Source organism: Hyla sarda, chromosome 3, assembly GCF_029499605.1.
Source record: "Hyla sarda isolate aHylSar1 chromosome 3, aHylSar1.hap1, whole genome shotgun sequence".
In the NCBI taxonomy this organism is placed as follows: domain Eukaryota; kingdom Metazoa; phylum Chordata; class Amphibia; order Anura; family Hylidae; genus Hyla; species Hyla sarda.
In genome coordinates, this window is record NC_079191.1 from 306,684,115 (window position 1) to 306,702,317 (window position 18,203).

Sequence of the window (18,203 nt, forward strand, 5' to 3'; positions counted from 1 at the left end):
AGCTGAGCACGCTTCATACTCAGTGGGTCCTAATTGCTGTCAGCAACCAGGACCCACTGTTAATGTCGGGCAAGGGCAAAAAACAAGCCCTTATATGGGTCTGTAGGTGCAAAATTTAAACCCCCAGCTGAAAACAAGTTAGTAACCCACCTGTGTGAACATACCCGAACTAGGAGATTTTTTGTGCTTCTTGAGCTTATAGGATAGCTGACTCCTCTCCATAGTGTGCTGCCATTATTAAGAGTGTGTTCACACTTTGAATTTTTTATTTGCAGTTGTAAAATAAATACAAAGCCACAGTGGATTGTGTTGATACCTATTGACTTTAGGCGAATTATGAATTAGGTTTATATTAATAAGTATAACAGACCTATAAGGATCATGCATCAAACACAAATCATACATTTTTCCCCAAATGTGTTAAGCCACATTTACAGCAGACCTCGGTTTTCTGTCCGGCCCAAATACCAGATACGGTTGAAAACTGACTTGACCACAGTCACTAGAAGACTCCGTTTGGCTCATTGAATTGAAAGGGGTACAGTACGGGTACAGCAGGAAAATGGCAGCAGGTGGGGATTTGGACACTGGTCCAGGGGTGGACTGACAACTCATGGGGCCCCCGGGCAATAGAGGATCATGGGGCCCCCGTGCGCCCACCCATGTGTAAGCCAAATCTATACAGATGCCCCACCCACATACAAGTTATGCTATATACTGGCGTTTACACTCTACTGCACTGTGACCGGGGGTGATGATTGCACTAGACTGTGTAGGGACCAGGGGCAACATTACACTAGACTGTGCATAGACCATTGGCGGCATTACAATAGACTATGCGGGGACCAGGTGCTTTAAGCGGACAATGAGCTCTATACACAAATATAGAATACATGATATATGATCTATATATGTATATATCCCCTTAAGGACTCAGCCCATTTTCACCTTAAGCACTTAATTTTTGTTTTTGCACCAGTTTGTAACTTTTAAGGGGCTAACATTTCTTTGCAGTGCACGTTAAAAATTACACCTTATCTTTATTCTGTAGGTCCATATGGTCACAAGGATACCCAATTTATGTAGGTTTTATTTTATTTTACTACTAAAAATTATATCTTCATGCATCAAATTTAGTATTTTTAAAATTGTGATCTTCTGACCCCTATAACTTTTTTATTTTTCTGCATATGGGGCTATATGAGGGCTCATTTTTTGCGCCGTGGTCTGTAGTTTTTATTGGTACCATTTTTGTTTTGATGGGACTTTTTGATCACTTTTTAAAATTTTTTTATGGTATATGAAGTGACCAAAAATGCTAAATGTTGGACTTTGGTATTTTTTTTACATGTACGTTATCAACCGTGCGGTTTAGCTAACCTTATTTAAATTTAAATTGAATTCACTTTTTTTTTAACACTTTATATATATATATATATATATATATATATATATATATATACACACACACAGGGTGGGCCATTTATATGGATACACCTTAATAAGATGGGAATGGTTGGTGATATTAACTTCCTGTTTGTAGCACATTAGTATATGTGAGGGGGGAAACTTTTCAAGATGGGTGGTGACCATGGCGGCCATTTTGAAGTCGGCCATTTTTAATCCAACTAGTTTTTTCAATAGGAAGAGGGTCATATGACACATCAAACATATTGGGAATTTCACAAGAAAAACAATGATGTGCTTGGTTTTAACGTAACTTCATTCTTTCATGAGTTATTTACAAGTTTCTGACCACTTATAAAATGTGGTCAATGTGCTGCCCATTGTGTTGGATTGTCAATGCAACCTTCTTCTCCCACTCTTCACACACTGATAGCAAAACCGCAGGAGAAATGCTAGCACAGGCTTCCAGTATCCGTAGTTTCAGGTGCTGCAAAATGGGCAAAACAAAAATTGGAATAGTACCCTCAGTTTACACAGAATATTTTGTTCAGTGATGAGGCAAACTTTTATGTGAATGGTGAAGTTAACAAACACACAAAACCACCGCTATTGGTCTGACACTAACCCACATTGGATAGATCCCTCCAAGACTGTTGGAACACAAAAATGTATGGTATGGTGTGGTATATGGGGTACAAAGATAGTGGGATCTTTCTTCATCAATGGAAACCTCAAGGCCACTGGATATGTGAAATTGCTACATGATGATGTGTTTCCCTCTTTATGCACTGAAGCTGGCACGTTCCCTGAGTTTTTCCAGCAAGATGGTGCACCACCACATTATGGGTGTCAGGTTCGAGCATTCCTAGATGAACAGTTTCCTGGAAAGTGAATTGGTCGTCGTGGGCCAGTTGAATGGCCCCCAAGGTCTCCCGATCTGACCCCCATTAGACTTTTATCTTTGGGGTCATCTGAAGGCAATTGTCTATGCTGTGAAGATACGAGATGTGCAGCACCTGAAACTACGGATACTGGAAGCCTGTGCTAGCATTTCTCCTGCGGTGTTGCGATCAGTGTGGGAGAAGAGTGGGAGAAGAGGGTTGCATTGACAATCCAACAAAACTTGTAAATAACTCATGAAAGAATAAAGTTACATGAAAACCAAGCACATCATTGTTTTTCTTGTGAAATTCCCAATAAGTTTGATGATGACCCTCTTCCTATTGAAAAAACTAAAGTTGGATTCAAAATGGCCGACTTCAAAATGGCCGCCATGGTCACCACCCATCTTGAAAAGTTTCCCCCTCACATATACTAATGTGGCACAAACAGGAAGTTAATATCACCAACCATTCCCATTTTATTAAGGTGTATCCATATAAATGGCCCACCCTGTGTGTATATATATATATATATATATATATATATATATATATTTGTTTTTAGCCCCCATAGGGGGCTGGAGCATCAGAAGACCGATTGGACGGTGAGGAAGCAGGTAAGGGCTCTCCTGTCTTCCTCTCAGCTGATAAGAACAAAGCGGTTTCACTGCAATGGTCTCGATCAGCTCCCCTGAGCTACCGGGATACTTTTACTTTAGTTTTAGATGCCACATTCAACTTTGATCGCTGCGTTTTTTTGGTTAATGGCGAGCATTGGCCTGATCGGCGGTACCCGCATTAACCCTGGGTCCTGACTGCTGATAGCAGTCGGGACCCGCCAGCTTTGAAGCATGCAAAACACTGAACAATGCTGTTCTACAGCACAGTATTGATCAGTGTTACTGACTGCGTGCTCTGCTTGTCCGTTTCTGTCATGCATTATATTCACTCTGTGTCAGGAAATGCTGGAAGTTTCAGTTAATCACTAACCAACTACAACCCCCAAAGCCCCCCCCCCCCCCCCCCCGCCCACCAGGAACCAGAGCCCTCGGGCACTGCCTGAGTGCCCGATGGGTCAGTCCACCCTTGCACTGGACAGATTTATCAAAACTGTCTTGGACATCACAAGAATGGATGCATATTACTTAGCTTTACTAGAGAAACAGCCTAAATGACATCAGGAAATGTTCTGCAGCTGTAGACTTACAGCTCTACAAGCCCCTTGCATGCACTTTGCACATAATAATATTATCATTATTATTTTTTTTTCTTTCAAATTCCCCTGTGCAGCTCCTTCACATGAATCTATTTTCTTTTTGCGTATGGTGCTGAGGACCTATGGTGTACATATTAGGTTGCCACCTTTACCACCCAAATACAGTATCCCAGTCTGGTTTGTACATGGAAAATTAAAACATTTTATTTATCAAAATTCTAAAAAAGAACTGTAAGCTTGTAGTTTTCCATGGATTCTTTTGGAGCAGTTGTGCACTTTTGAGAAGAAAAAATATGAACATTGGTATTGCATGGTAACATTTTTCCTTTACTTTATAAATATGCAGAGGCTGGTGCAGCAGAAGATGTGAAAGAAAATATGTGTTGTGAGCGTCTATCAGAAAAAACTAACTGCTGTCTGGAAAAGGATCAGTTAAACACTTTTGACCAAAACATTTGGACATCTCCTGATCAGTTTCCAAAGTAAGCAATACAGTATTTTGGTTTACCAGTTAACATTACAGGGGAGGATAATCAACCTTGGTGTTGGTACACACTGCTTATACTGTATTTACAAGTTTAGAGGTGGTGTATGTGCGACAAATCTATCAACAAGTTGCATGGACTTTAACACATACACCACCTAAAAGTGGTGGGAGACGAGTCTGCCGAGCCTTCCAATGGAGCTGTTTAGAGGAGTTGGTGTTACTACTTAGTAGTTCCATGATATTATACTACAAACTATTAGGACAAAGCGTTTTCCTCAAAGTGATAGCTCAGGATATCCCTCTGCCTCAAGTGCTTTGTTACATTCCGCAGTGTGTGTGCAAGGCAGCATGGTGGGTTTGATGATTCTGAGCTGGAGGCAACATCGGATGCAACGCGAGGGGCGTCATTTCTCACAAAAGCCAACAGCTACTGTTCAGTGATTATACTTTCTACCAGTGCAGATCACCTGTGTAGATGTCCTTAAGGGGTTAAAGTGAGCAACATTTACGTCCTATACATGAAACAAGCACAGGAGCACTGATCACGGCATCTAAGGCAATGCAGTGATTTTAACCCCTTAAGGACTTTTGCACTTTCGTTTTTTCCTCCTTACGTTTTAAAAATCATAACCCTTTCAATTTTCCACCTAAAAATCCATATTATGGCTTATTTTTTGCGTCGCCAATTCTACTTTGCAGTGACATTAGTCATTTTACCCAAAAATGCACGGCGAAACAGAAAAAAAAATCATTGTGCGACAAAATCGAAAAAAAACGCAATTTTGTAACTTTTGGGGGCTTCCGTTTCTACGCAGTGCATATTTCGGTAAAAATTACACCTTATCATTATTCTGTAGGTCCATACAGTTAAAATGATACCCTACTTATATAGGTTTGATTTTGTCGCACTTCTGGAAAAAATCATAACTACATGCAGGAAAATTTATACGTTTAAAAATGTCATCTTCTGACCCCTATAACTTTTTTATTTTTCCATGTACAGGGCGGTATGAGGACTCATTTTTTGCGCCGTTATCTGAAGTTTTTATCGGTATGATTTTTGTTTTGATCGGACTTTTTGATCACTTTTTATTCATTTTTAATGGTATAAAAAATGACCAAAATACGCTTTTTTGGACTTTGGAATTTTTTTGCGCGTACGCCATTGACCGTACGGCTTAATTAATGATATATTTTTCTAGTTCGGACATTTACACACGCGATACCACATATGTTTATTTTTTTTTTTTTTTACACTGTTTTATTTTTTTTATGGGAAAAGGGGGGTGATTCAAACTTTTATTAGGGAAGGGGTTAAATGACCTTTATTAACACTTTTTTTTTACTTTTTTTTTTTTGCAGTGTTATAGGTCCCATAGGGACCTATAACACTGCACACACTGATTTCTTACACAGATCACAGGCGTGTATTAACACGCCTGTGATCAGTGTTATCGGCGCTTGACTGCTCCTGCCTGGATCTCAGGCACGGAGCAGGGGCCCTCCCGGTGTCCGGTCAGCTGTTCGGGACGCCGCGATTTCACCGCGGCGGTCCCGAACAGCCCGACTGAGCAGCCGGGTCACTTTCAGTTTCACTTTAGAAGCGGCGGTCAGCTTTGACCGCCGCTTCTAAAGGGTTAATACCGCACATCACCGCGATCGGCAATGTGTGGTATTAGCCGCGGGTCCCGGCCGTTGATTAGCGTCGGGACCGATGCGATATGATGCGGGATCGCGGCGCGATCCCGCTTCATATCGCGGGAGCCGGCGCAGGACGTAAATATACGTCCTGCGTCGTTAAGGGGTTAATGGCTGATCAGATCGTTAGCACCCAGACTGCAGGGATTCCATCACCCAAAATGGCAGACTGAGGTCTCCTTACCTTCCTTCAGGCCACTCTGACTGGGTATTCTTCTCTGGTCTGCCTTCTAGCATATGCATAGCCCTAAACAGTATTAGCAATCTAATGATTGCTATAAATTGACCCTTATTTAGACTTAAAAAGTGTATAATAAATATAAAAAAAAGTAAAAAATAACCTGTGAAAAATCCCCTCCCCAATGAAAATTCAAATTGCCCCTTTTTCCCGTTTTACTCAAAAAAGTGTACAAAAAATAATTTATATTCATTTTTGGTATAGATGTCCAGACAATCAAAATATAATGTTAATAATCCCGTACAGTGAATCCTTTTTTTGTCACAACACATTCCAAAAAATGTTTTTATAAAAAGCGATTAAAAAGTCACGTATACACAGAAGAAAGTAGAAGAAAAAAACAGGGATATGCGCCCCTAGTGAAGGATGTTTATAGGTGAGATGAAAACAATTTAAGTTGTAACACTCACCTATTTTCATTGTGCTGAGAGCACAACATCTGTGATAGCCTTAGGTGATGTCTCAGGTCTGCAGCCACGGTCCTCTGGAGCAAAGGTGATGTCCCAGCAGTGTAAATAACAAGAAAAAGGCAAAAGTTGGGCCGTTGGTGGCGCTGGTCCTGATGAAAAGAAAGCTCTGTAGACCCTTCTCAGTGTCTAAATGTGGTTTTATTAGCACAGAAAGCAACGCGTTTCTGGTCCGAACTGGACCCTTCGTCTGGCAGTGTGCATCTGGGCAGATGCACACTGCCAGACGAAGGGTCCAGTTCGGACCAGAAACGCGTTGCTTTCTGTGCTAATAAAACCACATTTAGACACTGAGAAGGGTCTACAGAGCTTTCTTTTCATCAGGACCAGCGCCACCAACGGCCCAACTTTTGCCTTTTTCTTGTTACGTATACACAGAAGAAAATGACAGCTCACGGTGCAAAACATTAGCCCTCATGCAGGCCTGCATATGGAAAAATAAGAAAGTTATAGGTGGTCAAAATAGGGTTAACACACTTATTTTGTAAAAAAAAAAAAAAGTTTTTTTTAAAGCAGTATAATATTAGAAAAGTATCTAAACATAGGTATCAATTTATTGTATTGACCCACATAATAAAGTAAGCATGTCATATTTACAGTAAAGTGTACAGTGTTAAAGCGAAACCCTCCAAAATTTGCAGAATTGTGGTTTCAAATTCCCCACTTACTTTTTTTGGTTTTGCCACGCATAATATGGTAAAAGGAGTGATGAGATTACAAAATCACACATTCCTTATTTTGCTGCATATTTTCTGCAGCTGATTTTGCTACCTATTGACTTCCATGGGTAGGAAAATATTCAGCAAAATACTGCACATGTGACCTTACCCTAAGGCTAAGTATCCACTTGTTTTTTTTTCTGGCAGTTTTTAGAAAACTGCCACTGCAGTTTTTTTGCCAAAGCCAGAAATGTATTCAAAAGGAATTGGAAATATAAAGGAAGGACTTATACTTCTCCTCCCTTATGGATCCACTTCTGACTTTGGCTCAAAAACTGCAGTGGCAGTATTCCAAAAACTGCCAGGAAAAAAGCCTTAGGCCTTAGGCCAAGAAAAACGCCAATTCTGCCGCATGGCGTTTTTTCGGCCTAAAAACACTGTGGCCAGATGTTAGCTGTAAATCAATGTGAAATCACAAAATTCTTTTTCCACTGGGCGTTTTTCAGTTTGGCGTTTTTTAAATCCTTTTGCCGTTTTTTCACACTTTTTTGGTGTTTTTCAGCTACTTGGTGGTTTTGCAAAATCGCAGCACGTTGAGCCACTGGCGTTTTTTTCCCTGAAATTGTTGCGTTTTTCTCCCATAGAAGTCTATGGGAGTAAAAAACGCCAAGAAAAACGCCATGTGGGTTTTAACTTTGGCGTTTTTTCAGGCTGTTTTTATTCTCTTTTGGACTTTAGCAATCCAAAAAAATGATAGAGATACCTTTTTAAAAAAATTTCGTAGGGTACCATAAAAAAAATTATAAAAAAGATACAGTAGTGATGGAAAAAATAGTTTTTAACGAAATGTATCTTTTTTGTAACAACATTTTTATTAATTTTAGACAGGGATCAATTTATGTGGGCGGGCGGGGCACAAAAAATATAGCCTCCAATAATAAAAATGTAGTGTGTGCATTTTTCACTTTTTATTCTTTATTTTTTAGGTGGTACTACTGCTCCCAGCATGGAACACACTGTTTCATGATGGGAGTAGTATTACCTGTACTAATTGACAGATTGCCCCGGGTTCTGTGGCGATCCTCCTGTATAATGTATAGATGCGGCCGGCTGCTCTTCTATGGTCCTGTCACGATTCGGCTGGCTGGAGGTGGATCCTCTGTGCCAGAGAGGGATTGGCGTGGACCGTGTCGGTGGACCGGTTCTAAGTTGCTACTGGTATTCACCAGAGCCCGCCGCAAAGCGGGATGGTCTTGCAGCGGCGGTAGCAACCAGGTCGTATCCACCGGCAACGGCTCAACCTCTCTGACTGCTGAGATAAGCGCGGTACAAGGGAGTAGACAAGAGCAAGGTCGGATGTAGCAGAAGGTCAGGGCAGGCAGCAAGGATCGTAGTCAGGGGCAACGGCAGGAGGTCTGGAACACAGGCTAGGAACACACAAGGAAACGCTTTCACTGGCACAATGGCAACAAGATCCGGCAAGGGAGTGCAGGGGAAGTGAGGTATAAGTAGGGAAGTGCACAGGTGAAGGTACTGATTAAAACCTCATGTGCCAATCAGTGGCGCACCGGCCCTTTAAATCCCAAAGACCCGGCGCGCGCCCTAAGGAGCACAGCACAGACGGGGAACGGGTCTGGTAAGCGAGTCGGGATGCGCATCGCGAGCGGGCACGTCCCGCATCGCGAATCGCATCCCGGCTGGGAACATTATCGCAGCGCACCCGGTCGGCAGGTCTGACCGGGGCGCTGCGAATAGGAGAACGCTGTGAGCGCTCCGGGGAGGAGCGGGGACCCGGAGCGCTCGGCGTAACAGGTCCCCTGCACTGCTGTATATACACACCTATTCATATTTCCCACAGAGAGCTGTGATTGGCCAGAGGGTTCCAGCCAATTACAACTCTCTGTGGGAAATATGAATATATATATATATATATATATATATATATATATATATATATATACGTCAGTGCAGGGGACCATAGAAGAATGGCCAGCCGCAGCTATACATTATACAGGAGGATCATAGCGGGTGTCAGGAGTGACATCCGATGTGATATTTCCTTAACTGGAGGTACTACAGCTCCCAACATGGAGCAGGGAGTGCTCCATGATGGGAGTAGTAGTACCCGCAGTTAAGGACAGATCACAGCGGGTATCACTCCTGACACCCAATGCGATTGTTCATAATATAGCAGAGATGCGGAGCGGCTCTATACAGCACTCGCATCTCTGCACTATATTCCGGCCAGTGATGTGAATCACTCATTTATATTTCCGTCTGAGAGCAGTGATTGGCTGCAACCATCCGGCCAATCCCCACTCTGGGCGGAAAATATGAATGAGTCATGTGAATTTGTTGTATGGGGATTCCTTCTGGAGCCCACTATGCTGTACCAGATCTATATTTAGTTCAAATCAAATTGAGAGAAGTGCTGGAGTTTCACATCACATCACTGGCTGGAGTATAGTGCAGAGATGCGAGCGCTGTATTTGTGCAATTTCCACACAAAATAAAAAACGCCAGAAAAAACGCCAGACGCAGGATATTGCACTAACATTTTTTCAGGCATTTTTTCTTGCGTTTTTTTCAAACCAAAAAACACAGGACAAAAAAACAAGAAGAAACTTTGCCTAAATGTATATTTGAGAAAAGTATGTGTTATAACATGCTAGCCAGTATCCTAGATAATGAAAAGAGAATACCAATAATTTCCTAATTTAATTAGACCTTATGTTGTTAGACAATAAAAATAAAAAATACTTAATACATATATAGGCCCTGGTGACAGGTTACAAAACAGAAAGCCATCAGCAAACATTAAGGTCGCGTTCTGCATGAATTTATAGCCAATACACTTCAATGGGATTTCTGCAGCGGAAATTCTGCTGTGGGAATGGGACAGAGGAATCCTTTTAAAGTGTATTGGCTATAAATTCATGCAGAATTTTCATGCAGAATTCCATGCACGGAATTCCGCATGTGTTTTCTGCACGGAATTCCGCTTATGTTTATTGCCCATTAACTTTAATGAGATTCCGCTATGTCATTCACTAAGCAAAATTTCTGCATGTGGAATTCCGCTGCTGGAATTCTGCATTTTGCACTCCAAAAAAAGTCTTGTCATATATTTTTCTGGACTTTGGCTGCCGAATCCCATTGATGTCATTGAGTCTTGATTTCTGCAAATTTCATGCAGGATTTGTGCAGAATGTATGTGGATTCTGTGGGGAATCCGCACAAACTTTTAGTGTTCTATTAAAGGGGAACTAGGTGGAAGCAAGTGGAAAACAAATGTTTTAAAATCAACTGGTGCCAGAAAGTTAAACAGATTTGTAAGTTACTTCTATTTCAAAATCTGGAGTCTTCCACTACTCATCAGCTGCTGTATACTACAGAGAAAACACACCTCTGTCCGTGTCAGGAACTGTGCAGATTAGAAGCATATCCCCATAGAAAACCTCTCCTTCTCTGGACAGTTCCTGTCAGACTGGAAAGAACTTAACAAATTTCTCTGTAGTATATCTGTAGTATACAGCAGCTGATAAGTTCTGGAAGGGTTAAGATTTTTACCGTATTTTTCGCCGTATAAGACGCACTTTTTCTTCCTCAAAACTGGGGGGGAAAAGTTGGTGCGTCTTATACGGCGAATACACACCTATCGGCTCGGTCCCTGCGGCCATCAACGGCCGGGACCCGCGGCTAATACAGGACATTACCGATCACGGTGATTCCCTGTATTAACCCTTCAGACACAGCGATCAAAGCTGACCGCCGCGTCTGAAGCGAAAGTCAGGCTGTTCGGGACCGCCGCGGTGAAATTGCGGCATCCCGAACAGCTTACAGGACACCGAGAGGGACCTTACCTACCTCCTCGGTGATCACGTTGTCACGCACGCCGTCCCGTCATCCAATAGGAGCGGCGTGCGTAGCGACGTGATGACGTTGACGTGATGACGGCGATGGAGAGCGTGGATCCCGGGGAAGAAGACGTCCTGAGCGTTGGGGACACCATGGGGACGCGGCGACAGCGATGAAGCGACATCCAGGGCAGCGGTGACGGGTCCGGAGCCGCGGGGACACGTGAGAACTACCTCCTATCCAGTGGTCTTCAACCTGCGGACCTCCAGATGTTGCAAAACTACAACTCCCAGCATGCCCGAACAGCCAACGGCTGTCCAGGCATGCTGGCAGTTGTAGTTTTGCAACATCTGGAGGTCCGCAGGTTGAAGATCACTGTTGGGTGCAGAATCTTTTTTTTCTAGATTTTGCACCTTTAAAATTGGGTGCGTCTTATATGCCGGTGCGTCCTATAGGGCGAAAAATACGGTAAATAGAAGTAATTTACAAATCTGTTTAATGTTCTGGCACCACTTAATAAAAAAAAAAGTTTTTTCACCGGAGTACCCCTTTAAGTACCAGGACTCAAGGCTTAAGGCTATGTTCAATGGTAGAATTTCTGCATGGAATTTAGCATGAAAATTCTGCATGAATTTATAGCCAATACACTTCAACGGGATTCTGCTGTCCCATTGACACAGTAGAATTTCTGCTGCAGAATTTTCGCTGCACGAATTCCATTAAAGTGAATGGGCAATTCCTTTCTGCTGAATGTACTGAAGAACTTTCATGCAGAATTTCGTGCAGAAATTCTGCTGTGTGAACAAAACCTAAGGGCACGTTCACACAAGCGGATTTTTTTCAAACTCGCAGCGGATCTCCTTCTGCAAGTTTGAAAAGGGAAGGGGTCTTCGTGCGCTACGCGCAGCAGATTTTCACCAGCGGAGTCTCTGTTGTTGAAAATCTGCCGCAGACCCCATTGAAGTGAAAACATTAAACAAGGCAACTGCCCAGGGCACCCATCTTCCATGGGGCCCCCTCCAGCTGCTACACTGTTTGTGAGTCGAGGCAGAAGGGTGCTGACTGTGGCAGCTGCCTGCAGTTATATAGAACCAAGACTCACTTCAGAGGCTCAAACACTTGGCAGCAGCAGTATTCTGCTACTGCCACCTCAGAAACATTTGCTGTTCCATGAAAGAAACATTTATACGATACAATAGCTGCTGTCAGTCTTTTAAAGGTAAACTATCGTCTACATGCTTTTATAAATTGTATGTTATTGAACAGTGTGACCAAAACACACAACTAGATGTTAACCAGTCCAAAATGCAGTTTTTACATTGTAAAATGTTGTTTAGCAGTTTTCAGTATATTGCTTAATATTGTGGCTTAAAATGCTGTCTATTTATAAAGTTGCCAGATCACCAGAAAAAAGATCATCTATGAAGTGACTTGCAGTCATCCACCACAGCAAGAAAGTACTGTTTTACAAGTCCTTTGTGGAACAACTGCCTCAATGCAACATGACACACAGACAAGTAAAGGTGAGTCGGAGTTGTTGGGGGCATCAACCAATAAAGGAGTTCCTCTCATGGACTTCGAATATCATATATTTTATTGGAAACATGTTTTTGGCTCTGTTGCACCAGAGCCTTCATCAGGCATAACACATAATTCAAATGTTCAAGTTTAACCCCTTAAGGACATGCGCTATAAACGCACGACTTTGTGCACAACAGTCAGAGACTCACCGATAATGGCGGATATCAGCGATCATGCTGATGTCCGCCATTAACCCTATAGATTCCGTGATCAGTGCCAATCACGGCATCTATAGTGAGAATGGAGGTGCCAGTGGCTTTGGGTGGGCTCGACGGACCCCCACGATTGCGTTATGGGGGTACGATAAGTGCAATGGCAACCGGAGGTCTTTTACAGCCTTCGATGTGCTGGATGGCCAAACTTATTGTGCAGCCTGCAGAGCCATGTTATAAAAAAGTACCTTCCTCTCCATCCCTGGGAGACATTCCTTCCCACTGGGATGGTGAGGATATGAAGTTAGAAGTGTTTCCCACCACCCCGTAAGTAGTCCACCTGGGCGTTAACTAGTTAAGTATGGCTCCTCGCTAGAGGTCTACTTACAGGGACAATGGAGAAAACTTTCTAACTTCATATCCTTACCATCCCTGTTTGCAGGAAGGTCTCCCGGGGATGGTGAGGAAGAAGATTTTACCATATATAACGAGTTACCATGGGTTATTTATGGTAAAATCTCATGACCGGTTCCTTTTAAATAACCCTTTAATTAAAATGTAAATTCCCTCTTATCCTATTTAATGCGTGCAGAAATGTTCAAACTTTTCAAAAATTATGTTTATGATCCCTCACGGTGAATGGCGTCAAAGAAATGAAATACTAAACACCAGAATTGCTGATTTTTTGTTACATCATATGAAAAAAAAATTATAAAAAGCGAGCAAAAAGTTCCATCACAACAAAAAATGGTACTGATAAAAACTAAAATTGCAGCACAACAAATAAACCCACATACAACCCAGAGTACGAAAAAAGTAGAAAAAAAAGTTATAGTGAAAATATTAAAATGAATCCTACCCTCTTTAAGGAGTACCTTAAAGGGGTACTCCAGTGGAAAACTTCTGCTGCTAGAAGGTTAAACAGATTTGTAAATTACCTCTATATAAAAATCTAGACCCTTCAAGTTCTTATCAGCTGCTGTGTGCTGCAAAATAAGTTGTATAGTTCTTTTCAGTCTGACCACAGTGCTCCCTGCTGACACCTCTGTCCATGTTAGGAACTGTACAGAGCAGGAGAGGTTTGCTATGGATATTTGTTCCTGCTCTGGACAGTTCCTGACATGGACAGAGGTGTCAGCAGAGAGCACTGTGGTCAGACAGAAAAGAACTATAAAACTTCTTTAGCATCATACAGCAGCTGATAGGTACTGGAAGGGTTAAAGGGGTTCTCCGGTGCTTACACATCTTATCCCCTATCCAAAGGAAAGGGGATAAGATGCCTGATCGCGGGAGTCCCGCAGCTGGGGACGCCCGAGATCATGCACGCGTCACCCCGTTTGTAATCAGTCCCCGGAGCGTGTTCCCTCCGGGTCTGATTACGGGCGACCGCAGGGCCGGCGGCGTGTGACGTCACGCCTCCGCCCCCGTGTGACGTCACGCTCCGCCCCTCAATGCCCGTAGGCTTGCATTGGGCGGAGCGTGACGTCACATGGGGGCGGAGGCGTGACGTCACACGCCGCCGGCCCTGCGGTCGCCCGTAATCTGACCCGGAGTGAACACGCTCCGGGGACTGATTACAAACGGGGTGCCGCTACATGATCTCGGGCGTCCCCAGCTGCGGGACTCCCGCGATCAGGCATCTTATCCCCTTTCCTTTGCATAGGGGATAAGATGTGTAAGCACCGGAGAACCCCTTTAAGATTTTTATATGGAAGTAATTTACAAATCTGTTTAACTTTTTGGCACCAGTTGATTTTAAAAAAAATAGTTTTCCACCGGAGTACCCCTTTAAAGGCTAAACAGTACGGCTGCCACACCTCCCCTATAGACTTGCATTAAGGGAGCGGGATGTTACATCACGAGGGGGCGGGGCCGTGATGTCACGATCCTCTGGCCCCTGCATCGCCAGTCATCAGGCACGGAACGACGCTCGCTCCATGCACCAGATTACAGGGGGTGCTGAAGGAAAGATCACAGGGGTTCCCAGTGGTGGGACCCCCGCGATCAGAAAATCTTATCCCTTATCTTTTGGATAGAGGATAAGATGTCTAGGGGTGGAGTACCCCTTTTAAGGTCAGTTCACTCTGTACAGTTTTAATGCATTTTCTTATTCAAAGTCAACTTTTTTGAGAAGTATTGCCATAAGGTGAAAATTATTTTTTCACACCTTCAATTCCTATTTTCTATAACCATGGCAAAAATGACACCTTTATACCGTAATTTGTACAATTGGGGTAAATATTGCTGTTTTTGTTGTTGAGGAATAACAGAGCTGAAACACAGCAAAAAGCTCAATGTGTGAATACAGCCTCAGAAAAGGTGAATAGCTACTATATATTGTGATCCCATAGAAATACAATCAGGGGGGGCAAGGGGAGGGGTCTCATAGCTAGCAGGATGGAATCTGGTAGGTGATTATGTCATGCTGTAGTTCACAGGAAGTTAGCTCATCCAGAACGGACATCAGACTTGTGATCACATGACCATGTTACTGTTATGAAATATATAGAAGAATCTGCGCTGCAGTAAAACAAATAGTGCTGTGCAACTAGTAATGGTTGGTGTACATGATATGGGCATAAAAAACTACCTTTACTCCCTTAATGAACCAAACATAGTCTTTTAATGACTGTTTGGTCCATTTCCTTATTTTGCAGGATTCAAAAGCATGGGACCCCATTCTAGTGATTAGTCAGGATCCCAGCAAAGCTCATGCTATGAACTTGGTACTTTTGCCAAGGCAACTGTTTGACACCCAGCGAGTCCTGTGCACAAGCCCTTTTCTTATGACTGGGACTTGTGCACGGAACTTGCTAAAGGTTGCACAGTTGCAACTTTACCACACAGCATGATATTTACAGAACAGATGGGAGACCAACACTGTACTTGCACTTTAAGGGTATCTTTACATGTTCATTACTAGCAGTGGGTTTCCATTCACTTTTTTGTATCCGTGGACAGTCCACAATAGTGGCAGATTTGCAGTCTGCCAGCAGACCTGTAGAAATGAATGGTAGCGTAACTTGCAGAGGATTTCCCATAGAGGTAAACCCATTGCTAGTTACAAGTGTGTGAACAAACCCTACACATGAGCGGGTTACTCGCAAATTTTCAGCTGCAAAGATTCCACTACAGAAAATCTGCAACAAAAAATTTAATCCCATAGCGGGAAACATGTCTATGTGGACATACCCTAAAGTGGTGCTCTGGTGGAAAGTAATTTTTTTTTAAAGATGTCCACACTGCATAGAGGATACATTAATTGATTGGCTAAGTGGACCTTCAATTGCACCTGTCTCTGGTGGTGGGGGCTGTAGCGTGCCCAGGACGTGCAAGAGTTTTAGTTTAGAAGAGGTTTGTTATGGGGATTTGCTTCTAAACTGGGCGTTTCCCAAGACAGGTTTAATCAGAGAGCACTTAGACAGAAAAGAACAACTTTAACTTCAGAAGCTCATAAGTACTGAAAGGATTAAGATTTTTTAATAGAAGTAATTTACAAATCTGTTTAACTTTCTGGAGCCAATTGATATATATAAAAAAAGCTTTTACCTGGATAACCCATTTAAAACATTTAGAAATTGGTTGCGACTGGTTCATCCACCTTTATGTGATTTACTCAATTTACAAAAGATGGCTGGACCATTGTATAAATAATTGCCTTTTGTCTCAACTGTATTTCCCATAGACTATAAACTCTTGCTAGCTGGGCCCTCATTCCACTTGTTTGAATAATTATTATGCCATATTGTATTTCCTGATTTTTGTCTATATGAAGCCTCAGAACTGTAAAGTACCGTGGAATATGTTAGCGCTATGTAACCCCTTCCTCTGACATACATTCTGGGCCTTACTAGCCAAGCAATTGTTTACATTTTTTTATTGTTGCCTTTTAAAGAGTACCTCTCACCAAAAAAAATTTTCATATGTTGTTTATTATATTGTAATAAACAACTTTTAAATAGAATTGCTGTTAAAAAAAATGTCTATTTATATATTTTTTTTAGCTTTCTTTGAAATGACCACTAGGGGTCTCCCAAGATGTCCCGGCCACAAGTCTCCCATAAAGTTTGGACTTATGCCGGCCTGGCATGAGTCCAAACTCTGACAGTGCAGCCGAGACATTGATAAGCACAGTTCTGCTGCCTGCCTCTGTCAATCAGACATAATGGGGAACACTGGGGCATACTGGGGCACTCTGGGGAACACTGGGGCATTTTACTAAATTGCTTATTATTTTTACAAAAACCCGCTATTTTCTTTATATAGATCGGTCCCAAGTCTCAGCAGAAGTGCAGCACGGCAGGTCTGACGATGCTCCTATACTCCTCCTTCCTGTATAGCACATGCAGTGCTAAACAGGGAGACAGAGACCCCTGAGCAGCCTGCCACTCTATTTTCCGCTCATCTATGTGCGCTTCTGATGGGGATCGCAGCATAGATGAGCAGAGAGCGGAAGAAGGCCCCCAGCAGGCTTTAGTGATGTTGCACCTTCTGAGTAACGCCCACTTCCTCGGTTTGAAGCTCCAACCACAGTGAGCAATAAGGTAAGTAAAAAAAAAATAAAAAAATTAAAGCTAGAAAAATGTTTTTTAAAGGCACGGTGGGGGTTAGGGATAGTTGGGCAACAGATAGGGACAGAAAATAAAATTATAGATGGTGACAGGGACTCTTTTAAGAGCTTCCATCAATGGAGCCATATGAGGGCTTGTTTTGCAGGACAATGTGTAGTTTTTGGGGTTCATATATCTTATTGGTTTACTTGGGTCCTATTCTAGTCTTGGGTCCTATTATATTTAATATATTCATTAATTACCTTGTAGAAGGGTTGAATAGTAAAGTAGCAATCTTTGCAGATGATACTAAGCTCTGTAAAATGGTCAACACAATAGAGGACAGTGCACTGTTACAAATGGATCTGGATAGGTTGGAGATTTTGGCTAGGAAGTGGCAGATGAGGATCAACACTGATAAATTTAAGGTAATACACATGGGGAGGAAAAATCCAGGCTGGGATTATGTATTAAATGGGAGAACACATGGGACAACTGACGTGGAAAAGGACTTAGGGGTCTTGGTTAACAGTAAATTTAGCTGTAGCGACCAGTGTCGGCCAGCTGCTGCCAAGGCAAATAAAATCATGGGGTGGATCAATAGGGTCATAGATGCCCCTGACAAGGAAATAATTCTACCGCTGTAGAAATCACTAGTCAGACCACACGTAGAATACTGTGTACAGTACTGGGCACCAGTGTACAAGAAAGATATAGTGGAGCTGGAGAGGGTTCAAAGATGGGCAACCAGAGTAATATGGGGAATGGGAGGACTTCAGTACCCAGAAAGATTATCAGAATTAGGGTTATTTCGTTTAGAAAAAAGAAGGCTTAGGGGCGACCTAATAACTCTGTATAAATATATCAGGGGACAGTACAGAGATCTCTCCCATGATCTATTTATACCCAGGACTGTAACTAGGGGGCATCCTCTACATTTAGGGGAAAGAAGGTTTCTACACCAGCACAGATGGGAATTTTTTACTGTAAGAGCAGTGAGACTATGGAA

At 42.5% G+C, this 18,203-nt stretch overlaps 1 protein-coding gene across 8 annotated transcripts in view; it reads left to right on the forward strand.

Moving 5' to 3' along the window:
- The window catches only part of PCNX2 (pecanex 2), a 357,339-nt gene that overhangs the window by 24,401 nt on the left and 314,735 nt on the right, over positions 1 to 18,203 (forward strand). For 6 of the 8 annotated variants that reach the window (XM_056567003.1, XM_056567002.1, XM_056566999.1 and 3 more), the window contains 2 exons: positions 3,851 to 3,986; positions 12,304 to 12,434. In XM_056567003.1, the coding sequence (XP_056422978.1) occupies positions 3,851 to 3,986; positions 12,304 to 12,434 (267 nt within the window). Of the gene's footprint in view, positions 1 to 542; positions 1,083 to 3,850; positions 3,987 to 12,303; positions 12,435 to 16,962; positions 17,189 to 18,203 lie in introns of those variants that run through there. The other 2 variants (XM_056567004.1, XM_056567006.1) reach the window with 2 other exon arrangements.